The sequence below is a fragment of the Portunus trituberculatus genome, chromosome 9, assembly GCF_017591435.1.
Source record: "Portunus trituberculatus isolate SZX2019 chromosome 9, ASM1759143v1, whole genome shotgun sequence".
Classification (NCBI taxonomy): Eukaryota; Metazoa; Arthropoda; class Malacostraca; order Decapoda; family Portunidae; genus Portunus; species Portunus trituberculatus.
Window position 1 is genome coordinate 9,643,857 of NC_059263.1, and position 15,000 is coordinate 9,658,856.

At 38.1% G+C, this 15,000-nt stretch overlaps 1 protein-coding gene across 9 annotated transcripts in view; it reads right to left on the bottom strand.

Annotated features, from left to right (window-relative positions):
• The window catches only part of LOC123501198 (echinoderm microtubule-associated protein-like 2), a 105,226-nt gene that overhangs the window by 43,013 nt on the left and 47,213 nt on the right, over window positions 1–15,000 (bottom strand). For 2 of the 9 annotated variants that reach the window (XM_045249868.1, XM_045249862.1), the window contains exons 1-3: window positions 9,309–9,690; window positions 5,171–5,326; window positions 3,743–3,911 (exon numbers count right to left, since the gene is read on the bottom strand). In XM_045249868.1, coding sequence (XP_045105803.1) covers window positions 3,743–3,911; window positions 5,171–5,326; window positions 9,309–9,447 — 464 coding nt within the window. In that variant the 5' untranslated portion in view covers window positions 9,448–9,690. Of the gene's footprint in view, window positions 1–3,742; window positions 3,912–5,170; window positions 5,327–9,308; window positions 9,819–15,000 lie in introns of those variants that run through there. The other 7 variants (XM_045249870.1, XM_045249869.1, XM_045249867.1 and 4 more) reach the window with 5 other exon arrangements.

The window sequence follows — 15,000 nt, forward strand, 5'->3', positions numbered from 1 at the left end:
AGGCGGGTGAAAGAAGGTACATGACAACAAATAATTCTTCTAGTGACTGATGACTGACTGGTGACTGAGGGCAGAAAGTCACCAATCTGTCATAGGGATAAGGAAATAAGGAGGAGGGCAGGGAGGCGGACGGCTAAGAGGTTCTATCAGTCATTTTAGAAGGGGCGGTGAAATGGTGTAGGAGTGATGGTGGGTCTGTTGGAAGCTCGTAAACACACAGTAATAATGATTAGCTAATAAAACACACACTAAGCTTCATTTTCACAAACACACACGCACACAAACACACATATACACACACACACGCAAATTATCGACACACTGAGCTTCATTTCACGCACACACACACACACACGCAGATTATCAAGACACACTAAGCTTCACTGTACGCAGGCACACACGCACACGCAAATTATCAAGACTACTGTGTTATTTTGGCTGGCTGGCTGGCTGGCAAACAAGCTATACAAACAAAGGGAAGGAGAGTAAAAGCAAACAGAACAAAACAGCCTGGAACTAGTGTTGGTTGCTGTTTGTTGTTGTACTTGCAAACAAACAGAAAAAAAAAGGAAAAGAATTCACACACACACACACACACACACACACACACACTTATACACACTTACATACTTACACACGTGACTTATTTACTACACTATGTATATACAATAAATAAATAAATAAATAATATCAGGAATACCACGTGAAATAATGGTTGTGGTACATCTGGGAAATCTTAGTGCATTGTGGGAGCCGAAAAGGAACAAAGGAGCCGAAAAGGTACACACACCATCGTCTCAGCTCTAGTGACGCAAACCTTAGGCCAATCAAAAGAGATGATAAATGAGAGAAAAATGAGAAAGTGAAGGAGTTAATTTGTTCTTTGCCGTGAGATAAGAGAATGAATTAATGTGTTAATATAAATTGATAAATAAGAAGCTGAAAAGGAACCAAGGAACCATCGTCTTGGCTTTTGGTGAAATAAACCTTCTGCCAATTAAGAGAGATGAGAGAAATATGAGAAGGTGAAGGAGAAATTAATTTGTTCTTTAACGTGAGATAAGTGAATGAATAAATGTGTTAAGATGAATAAGTAGATAAATAAGAAGCTGAAAGGGAACCATCACCTCGGGCGTTTGGTGAATTAAACCTTTTGCCAATTAGGAGAGATGATAAATGAGAAAAAAATAAATAGGTGAATGAAAAATTAATTTGTTCTTTACCGTGAGATGAGTGAATGAATAAATGTGTTGAGATAAATAAGTTTATAAAAAAATGAAGCAATAAAGGAACAATCGTCTCAGCTTAAAGTGAAATAATGAATGAGACAAATGAGGAGATGAAAGAGAAATCAATTTGTTCTTTACCGTGATGAAATAAGTCAATGAATGAATGTGATAGGTAAGATAAAATAAATCAATTGTGACAAGAGATGATAGAAGACGAAATAATAAAAAAAAAAAATAATAATAAAATGACGAAGGAAAAAATCAACTTGTTCTTTACCTTGATAAAATAAGATGAACAAATGAATGAAGACAAATTAAGAGTAGATAAATAAAGAAAAATAGTGAGTGAAGCCAGAAAGGAACCATCGCCTTAGTTTTTATGCCAATTATGAAAAAGAGAAGATTGAAAAGAGATTATGAAATGATGAAGAAGAAAAAAATGACTGAATCTTTACCGTGGCCTGGTGAAATAAGTGAATGAATAAATGCGTTAAAATAAATTAGTAGATAAATCAAATCAAATAAAAATAAATAAATAAAGGCAATATCGCAAATGACCTACAGGGAAAGTGGTTGTAATGTCCTTTCTCGCTAATAGTGCCATACAAAATAAAATAGAAAATAAATGAATCAATAAATAAATCGTGAAATAAACCAATAATAACAGAAATGATAAAAAAAAAAAAAATGAAAGTACAAATAAGCAAAACTAGTAAACAAATAAACAAACAGAATAAACAACAAGAGAAAGACTAAACAAAAATAATATGAACAATAAACACATCCTAACACACTTCACTCACTTTATACACTTCACTTAACACACTTTACCTTACTTAACAACCCCACACAACACTTTCCCTCCTATACTTACTTAACACACTTCAATTAATACACCTTACTTACTTAACATACACATACAACATTTTCTCTCCTAATATACTTACTTACTTAAACACTTCACTTACCTAACCACTTCACTTACTTAAATACACATTACTTACTAAAATCACACTTCACTTCACTTAACACAGCCATCTAATCCTTTTCTTCCTAATATACTTAACTTCACTTACTTAAACACTTCACTTACTTAAACACACTTCACCTTATTTAACCACTGCACTTAACAGACTCCACTTTACTTAATGGGCTGCTTTACCTTACTTAACACACCCACACAAGCCTTTCGCTCCTAATATACTTACTTTACTTACTTATATACACTTCACTAACTTAAAACATTTTACCGTACTTATACACTTCACTTAAAACACTTGACATTACTTAACAAACCTACGTACACAAAGCTTTCCTTCCTAATATACTTAACTTCACTTACTACAACACTTTCTTAACACACTTTCACTTCACTTAAACACACTTCACTTACTTAACACACTTCTACAACTCTTTTCTTCCTAATATATTTAACTTCACTTACTACTACACTTCATTCAACACACTTCATCTTACTTAACACACTTTCACTTCACTTAAACACACTTCACTTACTTAACACACTTCTACAACTTTCTCTTCTGATATACGTACTTAATTTCACTCACTACAACACTTCATTTAACACACTTCACCTCACTTAACACACTTCACTTACCTAACACACTTCACTTACTTAACACATCTACAACTCTTTCCTTCCTGATATACTTAACTTCACTTACTACAACATCTTACTTCATCTTACTTAACACACTTCACCTCACTTAAACACACTTCACTTCACTTAACACTCACACAAACCTTTCCCTCCTAATATACTTAATTTCACTTACTTCACTTACACTTCAACACTTGAGCTTACTTAACACACCAACACAATCCTTCTCCTTACCGCTTCTTTCTTTCTCTCTCTCCTTACCCCTAAAAAGGTCACCAGTCACTTAAATCACCAGGTAAACTACACTAATGACCTTTCCTACGCCCCTGACCCCGCCCGTGAAGTGTTGATCTTTTTCGTGACCTCTTTGTGACCTCCGTGACATGCCTATTGGTGAGCTGGGATTTGTGATGTAGTGTGTTCTCTTTTCTATCTTCCCCTGTAGTGGTTTGTATTTTTTCTTTTCTTCTTCTTCTTTTTCTTGTTTTTTTTCTTCTTTCTTTTCGTATCTTTCATTTCTTCTTTTCTCTTCTTCTTCTTCTTCTTCGTGTAAATACTGATATATCTTTCATTTCTTCTTTTTTCTTCTTCTTCTTCTTCCGTGTAAACATTGATATACCCTTCACATAATTTTTCCCTTTCTTCTTCTTCTTCTTCTTCTTCTTCTTCTTCTTACCTTCGTGATATATTCCTCACATCTTTTGTTGGTCTTCTTCTTCCATTCTCTTCTTGTAAACATTGATATACCCTGCACATCTTCTTTCCCTTCCCTTTCCTTCTATTCACCCTCTTACTCTATTCCTTCTCTCTTCTCTTCCCATTAAAGTCTAAACAGTGATCTGCCTTTCTGTATGTCCCCTCCCCCTCCCCTTCCCTTCATCCCCACACTCACCTGATGTTGGCGGTGGAGGAGGCGGGGCGGGTGGGCACATAGGAGGAGGCACGCTTAGACACATCCCGCGCTCCTCCGCCCTCGCCGCCCCCGCTGTTGTGGTGGTGCCGAAGCCGAACCGTCCCCCTGTCCTCCTTAGTGGGCGTGACGCGACCTCCGCCCACGGCCACTGTTGGAATACACACACGCACACGCACACACACACACACACACACACACACACGAGGATACATTGGTTAGTCATATACTTTTCAATCATTCTTGCTGTTTTTTTCACGCTCATACAATTTGTTAGACATATTTTTGGTCATTCTTATATTTTCCACGCTCAGAGACACACACACACACTTATACATTAGTTAGCTACATGCATCAGCTATTCCTATTGTTTTCCACGCTCAGAGACAGACACACACACACACACACACACACACACACACACACACACATACATTAGTTCGCTACATATTTTCAGCTATTCCTATTGTTTTCCAAGCCCAGATTAGCCATATATCTCCCATTATTCTTATTGTTTCCCACGCTCAAAGAAACACACACACATATACATCAGTTACCATATATTCTCCATCATTCTTATTGTTTTCCGCGGCAAGACAGACACACACACACTTATACATCAGTTACCCACATATTCTCCATCATTCTCACTGTTTCCGGCGCCCAAACAGACACACACACACTTATACATCAGTTACCCATATATTCTCCATCATTCTTACTGTTTCCAGCGCCCAAACAGACACACACACACTTATACATTAGTTACCCATATATTCTCCATCATTCTTACTGTCTCCGGCGCCCAAACAGACACACACACATTTATACATTAGTTACCCACATATTCTCCATCATTCTCACTGTTTCCGGCGCCCAAACAGACACACACACACTTATACATTAGTTACCCATATATTCTCCATAATTTTTACTGTTTTCGGCGCCCAAACAGACACACACACACTTATACATCAGTTACCCACATATTCTCCATCATTCTTACTGTCTCCGGCGCCCAAACAGACACACACACACTTATACATTAGTTACCCACATATTCTCCATCATTCTCACTGTTTTCGGCACCCAAACAGACACACACACACTTATACATCAGTTACCCACATATTCTCCATCATTCTCACTGTTTCCGGCGCCCAAACACACACACACACACACACACACACTTATACATTAGTTACCCACATATTCTCCATCATTTTTACTGTTTTCGGCACCCAAACAGACACACACACACTTATACATTAGTTACCCATATATTCTCCATCATTCTTACTGTCTCCGGCGCCCAAACAGACACACACACACTTATACATTAGTTACCCACATATTCTCCATCATTCTCACTGTTTCCCAAGCCCAGAGACACACAAAACTAGTACTCACACTTGCTAGAGGAGGATTCGACAACGGTAAGCCTCCGCAGCACATCCGCCAGGGTAGATCGGAGGCACATTATCTCATCATTCTGCTCGTGTACCTTTTTCTCGAGGTCCCCCACCCGATCCCGCAGGCTGTGGTTCTCATTTTCTATCATCTCATCTGGAAAGGGAAACGTGCTTGGTCAGGGAAAACTAGAATATTTTTAAGGGGGAATGATGATAGAAGTGGAAACTATATAAATGAAGGAGGGCGAATTAGAAAGTAATGTATTTGAGAGAGAAAACGGGTTAATTGAGAGGTGAGGGGAGTTCTTTAAGGGAAACTATGAAAGAATGTAAAGGTTAGGAGGAGGAGGAGGAGGAGGAGGAGGAGGAGGAGGAGGAGGAGGAGGAGGAGGAGGAGGAGGAGGAGGAGGACGAGGAAGATTAATATGAAGAGATGGAATGAACAGGGAGGTAAAAAAAAAATACGGTAGTAGTAGTAGTAGTAGTAGTAGTAGTAGTAGTAGTAGTAGTAGTAGTAGTAGTAGTAGTAGCAGTAAATAATGATGATTTGTGTAGGAAATGTGTATGTTACGTGTTTTATTACCTTATTAGGGCAGGAGAGGTGAGGTCATAAAGATATGTAAGACACTCTCTCTCTCTCTCTCTCTCTCTCTCTCTCTCTCTCTCTCTCTCTCTCTCTCTCTCTGACACTCAGTAGTTCTGGGTTAAGAATTACGAAAAAAAAACTTGAAATACAATCTTTGGTTCAAATCACAGGAAATATGAGAGAGAGAGAGAGAGAGAGAGAGAGAGAGAGAGAGAGAGAGAGAGAGAGAGAGAGAGAGAGAGAATTCATAACATTGTACTCTTAAAAGGTAGTGTTTATATCATCATTACCTCCACAACCACCACCATCACTACTACTACTACTACTACTACTACTACTACTACTGTTACTCCTCCTCCTCCTCTTAATACTACTACTACTACTACTACTACTCCTACTACTACTATTATTACTACTACTACTACCAATACTATTATTACTACAACAACAACAACAACAACAACAACAACTACTACTACTACTACTACTACTACTACTACTACCTGGATCATTAATTAAGGTGTGTTTGTAATCAATAATAATTACCTGCCATGTTTGTTGTAATTACTGGACCCTCCCTCGTGTGTGTGTGTGTGTGTGTGTGTGTGTGTGTGTGTGTGTGTGTGTGTGTATCTCTCCCCTTCTTATCTTCACCATTTCCTTCCCCTTCCTTATCTCTTCTATTTGTCTTCCCCTTCATCATCTGGCACTAATAATGGAACACAAAGTAAGGCTCATTTCTCCCCATTATCTCCCCCTTGTACCATTATCTAAGGGGAAAGTAGCAAGGGGACACAACAAAGGGGTAGGTCATGTATTCCCATTAGCTGAAATAACTTCTCCCCTTTGCCATTATATAAGGGGATATTGCAGGGGGGTATTTCCATTAGTTAAGGGTGTGCTAGTGTGGATATCTTAACTAAGGGGATTCTATATGCTTCCTAGACACTATTGACTATTGAACTTTTTTTTTCTTCACCATTAATTAAGGTAAGGGTAATGGATGTGTTTCCCCCATTAGTTAAGGGGTTAGGGGGTCTCTCTCAGTTAAAGGGATTATAATGGTAGTCTTAAACCTTACTGTGTGTCTTCCTCGTTAACTAAGGGGGACAGAAAGGGATATGAAAAAGGGTACCCTCCATTAGTAAGGGATATTGTGTGTGTGTGTGTGTGTGTGTGTGTGTGTGTGTGTGTGTGTGTGTGTGTGTGTGTGTGTGTGTGTGTGTGTGTGTGTGTGAACACAATCTATTATACCCATTAACCCCTTCAATACCATGACGCATTTTTATATTAATTCTGCTTACTATTTGGTGATTTTATACAGCTTCAGAACGTTATGTGGGGGATTACAATAGTGAAAACTGTGGCCATTAATCTTCTGACCTCCATAGACCCTTCCTAATGTCAATAAAAATTGTCCTAGTACTGAAGAGGTTAAAAGTGATGTAATGAACTTTTAAAACTACGAAAGTGTTTGTTCACCATTATCATTATCACATTGAGAACCTGACACTCCATTAACTAAAGGTACATGTTAATAGATCCCGATTATCATTAACCTAACATAGTATAACCTAACCTAACATAACATAAGGAATGGAAAAAGTGGCCAAGAGCAACAAAATCGATTAACAACTTTATTTTTCTAAACTAACCTACCATAAGCTCCAATTTAAACCCACTCCAACCCAACCCAACCTATCCTAACCCAACCTACCCTAACCTAAACCCAAAGCAACCTATCCTAACCTAACCTAACCCAACCCAACCTATCCTAACCTAACCCAACCCAAACCAACCCAACCTATCCTAACCAAACCTAACCCAACGCAACCTAACCTAACCCAACCCAACCCAACCTCTCCTAACCTAACCTAACCTAACCTAACCCAACCTATCCTATCCTAACCTAACCTAACCTAATCTAAACCCAACCTAACCTAACCTATTCTAACCAAAACTAACCCAACCCAACCTAAATAATCCTAACCTAACCCAACCCATCCTAACCTAACCTATCCTAACCTAACTCACTCCAACCCAACCCAACCTATCCTAACCTAACCTAACCTAACCTAACCCAACCTATCCTAACCTAACCTAACCCAACCCAACCCAACCTAACCTAGAAGAAAATCGGCCCAGGGCAAAAAAAAATAAAAGAAAAATAAATAAATAAATAAAATGAATGAATGAATAAATAAATAAATAAATAAATAAAATATATAAATAAATAAAGTCAATAAAATGAAATAAGTCTGTTCACCATCATACAGAGAGACATTAACAAGCCAACACTCCATTAAGTAAGGGTACATGTAAATACACCCCAGTTACCATTACCTATTTTCTACCCTAACTAAACCCAACCTAACGGAGAGAGGTGGGGGGGGGAGGGAGGGAGGGAGGGACCGAGCAAGGGCAACGAAAACAATTAAAACAAAAAGGAATATGTCTGTTTACCATTACAGATAACTTACAAAACACCAACATCAACCCTTTCAGTACCATGACGCGCTCTCATATTCATTCTGCTTACTATTTGGTGATTTTAACAGCCTCAGAAACTTGTGTGGGGATTGAAACTGTGAAGACTCTTGCCATTAATCTTCTGACCTCCATAGACCCTTCCCAATGTACACAAAACAGTCTTACCACACACAAAACTCATGGTAAAAAAAAAAAGTGTCCCAGTACTGAAGGGGTGAAAAAGAACAAACACTAATACACTATTTTTCTAACCCAGGCTGAATCCCAGACCAACAACAGAAGTGGATAAAAAACAACAAAAACAACTTCTCACCTTCTCTAATGTCAAAAAAGTCGTACAATGACACCCAAAACTCGTGGTAATAGTGTCCCAGTACTATTAGACTATTAAACTATTCCTCTAGCCCAGGCAGAAGCCAAGACTAACAACAATAGTGGATGAAAACAACATAAACAACAACTTTTCGCCCTTCCTAGTGTCAATAAATTCGTCTAATCACACTCAAGGTAAAAATGCGTCCCAGTACTGAAGGGATTAACTAATGGAGGATGGGTAGAGACACACAGACACACAGAGACACAACCCAGACTATTAGATTCATTAGTGGGCCTCCTGTATTCACTCTATATAACTTATAAAACACCATCATTAACTATAGATGGACAAAGACACACAGACACACAAACCCATTAGATCCATTAATAGGCCTCCTGTACTCGCTCCATTTAACTATATCCCCTTCAGTAATAGGACACGTTTTTAGCTTGAATTTTGGGTGTGATTAGACCATTTTATTGACATTAGGAAGGATCTACGGAGGTCAGAAGATTAATGGCTAGAGTCTTCACTATTTTAATCCCCCACATAAGTTTCTGATGCTGCATACAATCTCCTAATAGTAAGAAGGAATATGGGAACGATTCATGGTACTGAGGGGTTAACACACACACACACACACACACACACACACACACACACACACACACACACACACACACACACACACACACACACACACACACAACCCATTAGATCCATTAGTGGGCGTCCTTTACTCACTCCAGGCGTCCAGAACCCTCGAGATGGTGACGGGGGGTGGAGAGGCGCCCCCGACCATCTTGCGGGCGCCTCGGTGATGGGAGGAGAGGCTGTGCCGGTTAGGGCGGGGGCTGGGGGGGTGTGGGGAACGTGGCCACATCAAGGGATGCTGGTGGGCGGCCCATGGCTAACACCACCGCCCACCACCACCACCACCGCCACCACCACCACTTTTACTACTGCTGGGGGTGTTAGTGGTGTTACTGCTGCTACTACTAACACCGCCACTACTGCTACTTGAGGGTGTTAAGTGGTGCATCACAGAGGTGGTGGTTGTTGTTGTTGTTGTTGTTGTTTCTCTGTTTTTATCGTTTTATTGGTTTATTTTCTTCTTCTTCTAGTTTTCCTTTCTTTCTATTTTTGTTCTCATTTTTATTTTCATTCCATTTTTTTGTTTTGTGTTTATCTTTCGTTCATTTCGCGTCTCACTTTTCTTCTCTTCTCTTCTTTTTTCTTTTATGCTTTTTTTTTCGCTTTCCGTTTCTTGCCTTCCTTTTTTTTTCTTTACTCTCTCTCTCTTCTAATTTTCCCTATAAATAATACTCTTTTACTCTCTCTCTCTCTCTCTCTCTCTCTCTCTCTCTCTCTCTCTCTCTCTCTCACACACCACACGTACGGTACTTTACATGTTTAACAATTTACATAATAGACCAAACATTATCTCAATTGAATTACTGTGACAGAGAGAGAGAGAGAGAGAGAGAGAGAGAGAGAGAGAGAGAGAGAGAGAGAGAGAGAGGAAGAGGAAGTGAGAGGGATTTCCGAGCATTAAAGGGAAGGGAGAGAGAGAGAGAGAGAGAGAGAGAGAGAGAGAGAGAGAGAGAGAGAGAGAGAGAGAGAGAGAGAGAGAGAGAGAGATGAATGGTCTATCACAATTTCCTCCTTTCATACATCATCATTATCTCCATCTCTCTCTCTCTCTCTCTCTCTCTCTCATTTTCATTCCATTCTTTCACCCCTCTCCCATTCTCTCTCCCCTTTCCTATTCTTTCTCCCTCCCTCTTCTCTCTCACAAAACACAATCTCTCTCTCTCTCTCTCTCTCTCTCTCTCTCTCTCTCTCTCTCTCTCTCTCTCTCTCTCTCTATAATTTATCCTCCCCCTCTCCCTCCTCCTCCTCTTCCTCCTCCTCCTCCTCCTCCTCTGTTCTCTCCACTTCCTCTAATTTGTCGGTAAATAATGAGAAAAAAAGGGTGATTGTGTTTGTGTTGTTAATCTCTCTCTCTCTCTCTCTCTCTCTCTCTCTCTCTCTCTCTCTCTCTCTCTCTCTCTCTCTCTCTCTCTCTCTCTACCATTTCAATAAATTCCAACTTCTTCCTCATTATCTTTCATCACTTTTGTTTTTCGATTGTTGGTATTGTTGTCATCACCATCATCATCATCACCACCATCATCACCATCCATCATCATCATCATCATTAGTTTAACCTCCATCAAACTAACTATTCACTAACTGTCTGTCTAGTCACCAATCTTTTCATTTACTTGTTGGTGCGTCAAGATATTTCACCAAGCTATCAACAGAATTCCTTAGATTACTTTTTTTTTTCATTTACCTATTCGTGCGTCAAGATAATTCACCAAGCTATCACCATTTTGCCATTTTTCTTATTTACTTGTTCGTGCGTCAAGATATTTCACCAAGCTATCAACGAAATTCCTTACATTTCACCTTGTCTTTTTTTATTTACTTGTTCGTGCGTCAAGATATTTCACCAAGCTATCAACGAAACTCCTTCTATTTTGCCATTTTTCTTATTTACTTTTTTTCGTGCATTTCACCAAGCTATCAACCCCTTACATTTTACCTTTTCTTTTTTATTTACTTGTTCGTGCACCAATATATTTCACTAAGCTATCAACGAAACTCCTTTTATATTACCTTTCTTTCTATTTATTTGTTCGTGCACCAAGACATTTCACTAAGCTATCAACGAAATCTCTTATATTTTATTTAATCATTCTCTGGAAAAACAGGAAGAAGCATTCGATAACCATATACAACACTAATCTCAAACACTTCTGTACTTCACCTCCACTCTTTCAAAACACTCCATCTAAATTTACACAAGTTTTTTTAGGTGCTTTTACAGTTCTAGAGGCAGAGTGACAAGATTTCTACATTATTAACTGGAGAAACACTCTTGATAACCCGGCTAATCATCTCTGTGGCCTTGGAAAACACTCATGGTGAGAGAGGAAAGCGTTTCTGAATATTGCACTTTAAGATAAATTTCAACAGGCACGTCTACTAATATCCTCAAGTTAACCCTAGAACTCCTCGCGGTTGAAATCTGCGGAGAAAACGAGGCATCGCTAGGAAAAGGTCTACGGTGAAAGCTTGCCGTATTTCACTTACAAACGCACTGTGGCGGGAAGATAATAACACGTTCACCAGCCAAGAAACAGTGATATATTTAAGTTACCCTCTTGAATTCTTCCCGGCTTAAGTCTGTGGAGAAAGCGAAGAAAAGAGCTATGTTTAAGAAGCCTAAGGAGAAATATTACCTCTTTTTTCTCGTACAATATTTCAATACAGTCACGTTTACAAGCTAAGAAACAGTGATATATTTAAGTTACCCTCTTGAATTCTTCCCGGCTTAAGTCTGTGGAGAAAGCGAGGAAAAGGAGCTATATTTAAGAAGTCTATGGAGAAATATTACAAGACGAGAAACAGTGATATATTTAAGTTTCCCTTCTGAATTCTTCGCGGCTTAAGTTTGTAGAGAGAAAGAAGAAAACAAGGTACATTTAAAAAGCCTACTGAGAAATATTGCCTTTTTTTCTCTTACAAACTCTCAACAGTCATGCTTAACAGGCCACAATGAGTAATGTATTTAAGTTACCCTCCAAAATTTCTCACAGCTTAAGTCTGCGGAGAAAACGAGGTACATTTAAGAAGCCTAGGGTGAAATATTGCCGTGTTTCTTTTGCAAAATCTCAATAGTCACGTTTACAAGCCGAGGAACAGTGATATATTCAAGTCACCCTCTTGATTGCTTCTTGGCTTAAGTCCGAACTACATTTAAAAGCCTATATTGCCGTTTTCTCTTACAAAATCTCAATACAGTCACATTTAACAGTTAGCAGTCAGTGATATATTCAAGTTACCCTCCAAAATTTCTCACAGGTTAAGTCTATGTAGAAAACGAGGTACATGAAAATATTGCTGTGTTTCTTTAACAAAATCTGAATAGAAAACGAACTACATTTAAAAAGCCTAGGGAGAAATATTGCCGTGTTTCTCTTACAAAATCTCAATACAGTCACATTTAACAGTTAGCAGTCAGTGATATATTCAAGTTACCCTCCAAAATTTCTCACAGGTTAAGTCTATGTAGAAAACGAGGTACATTAAAAGGCTAGGGTGAAGTATTGCTGTGTTTCTCTTAACAAAAGTTGAATATACTGTGCTGGTGAATTTACTCTCATGCACCAATATATCTAAGTTACCCTTCCAAAATTTCTCATGGGTGAAGTCTACGGAGAAAACGAGGTACATTTAAGAAGACTACAAAGAAATATTACCGTGTTTACCTTACAATATCTCAATACAGACATGCTTAACCCCTTCAGTACTGGGAGGCATTTTTACTATGAGTTCTTGGTATGACTATTCAATTTAAACTTACATTAAGAAAGGTTTATGGAGGTCAGAAGATTAATGGTCTAGAGTGTTCACTATTTTAATCCCCACCTGAGTTTCTGAAGCTTTATAAAATAGTAACCTGAATGAATAATAAAACGCGTCATGGTACTGAAGGGTGTTAATAGTCGACAGTGAGTAATATATTAAAGTTACCCTCCAAACTTCCTCGCACGTTAAGTCTGTGAAGAAAACGAGCTACATCTGAGAAGACTGTGGAGGGAAGCTGTCACACTTCACTTAGCAGCTGCGAGAAGAGAGAAAGAAAGGAAAACTGTTAGAGATTGGGGTACAGAAAGAGCTATCCTCAACATCAGGAGCACGGGAGAAAAGAAAACGAAGATTATAGGAAGAGGAAAGTGCCTTGAAAAAAAGAAAGAAAGAAAGAAAGAAAAAAAGAAGAAAGAAGAAAAATTGATAAGTTAGCTCTCAAAAAATATATATAAAACAAAGGAAAGGAATACGTTTGGAATTGGGAGTAAAGAAACAGTCGCGCTCAACATCAAGAGCACTGAAGATAAAGAAAACGGTGAAGATTATAGGAAGAGAGGAAAGTGCCTTGAAAAAAAAGAAAGAAAAGAAAAGAAAGAAAAAAGAAATATTGATAAGTTATCCTCAAGAAATATAGAAAAGAAAGGAAAAACTTTAGAAAATGGGAGTAGAAAAAAAAAATCCCGCCCAAGGATGAAAATAATAGGAAGAGTGAGATATGCTTTGAAAAAAAAAAAAAATAAATAAATAAGAAACAAAAATATGAATAAGTTACCCCTTAAAAATACAGGAAAGAAAAGAAAAACATGCGTAATTGGAAGAAAAGGAAGAGTTCACTAAAAATAATAACTAAAAGTACGAAGGAAAGAAGGAAAACAGTGAAGAAAGTGAAGTAACTTAAAAAAATAATCAAAATAAGAAAAGAAAAACGGATAACAATTGTAAATAAAGAAAGTTACCCGCAAAAAGAAAGAAAGGAAAAAAAAGGAAGACTATGAGAAATAAGTGAGGTACTTTGAAAAATGAAATAAAGAAAAGAAATACTAATAACTTACTCCTCGAAAAGAAAAAAAAATAAACAAAAGAAAGAAGAACTATATCAACTGAGAATAAAGAAAGTTACCCCTAAATATAAATAACTGAGGAAAAGAAAACGGTAACGAATATAAGAAGAAACTCAGATACCTTGAAAAAAAAAATAAAGAAATAAAGAAAGAAAAGAGAAAAAGTATATCAACTGAGAGTAAAAAAAAAAAACAGTTCCCCACTAAATATAAATAACAGAAGGAAAGAAAACGGTAACGAATATAAGAAGGGACTTAAGAAAATAAATATAAATTAAATCGATCAATTAATGAAAACTAAGAAATATTGACAAGAGATGTATTAACGCGGCCTCTCTCTCTCTCTCTCTCACCGCACACAACTCACCCAGCGCAAGAAGAAGAAGAAGAAGAAGAAGAAGAAGATGATGATGATGAAGAAAAAGAGAAAAGAGCAAGAAATCTCCCTTCTCGTGTGTGTGTGTGTGTGTGTGTGTGTGTGTGTGTGTGTGTGTGTGTGTGTGTGTGTGTGTGTGTGTGTGTGTGTTCAGCCTCCATGTTTTGTTTACTCTTTTAAGGCGCGGCCATTCTTCGCCTCTTTGTTTACCTCTCTCTCTCTCTCTCTCTCTCTCTCTCTCTCTCTCTCTCTCTCTCTCTCTCTCTCTCTCTCTCTCTCTCTCTCTCATTTATCACCTTATGACCTTTTTTCTCTCCCCTCTATGTTCTTCCCTCCTTCGTAATTAAACTCTCTTCTCCTTCCTTCTCTCTTCCTTCCTTCCTTCTATCTCTTTCCTCCCCTTATTGCCTTTCCTTCTTTCTCTTCCTTCCTTTCCTTCATCTCTTCCTTCTTCCTTCATCTCCTTCTCTCTTCTCTTCGTTTTTCTTTCTTTCTTTCATAATTCCTTCCCTCCTTCCTTCTTTCATTTTTCCTCCAGCAATTCATACTGAGAGAGAGAGAGAGAGAGAGAGAGAGA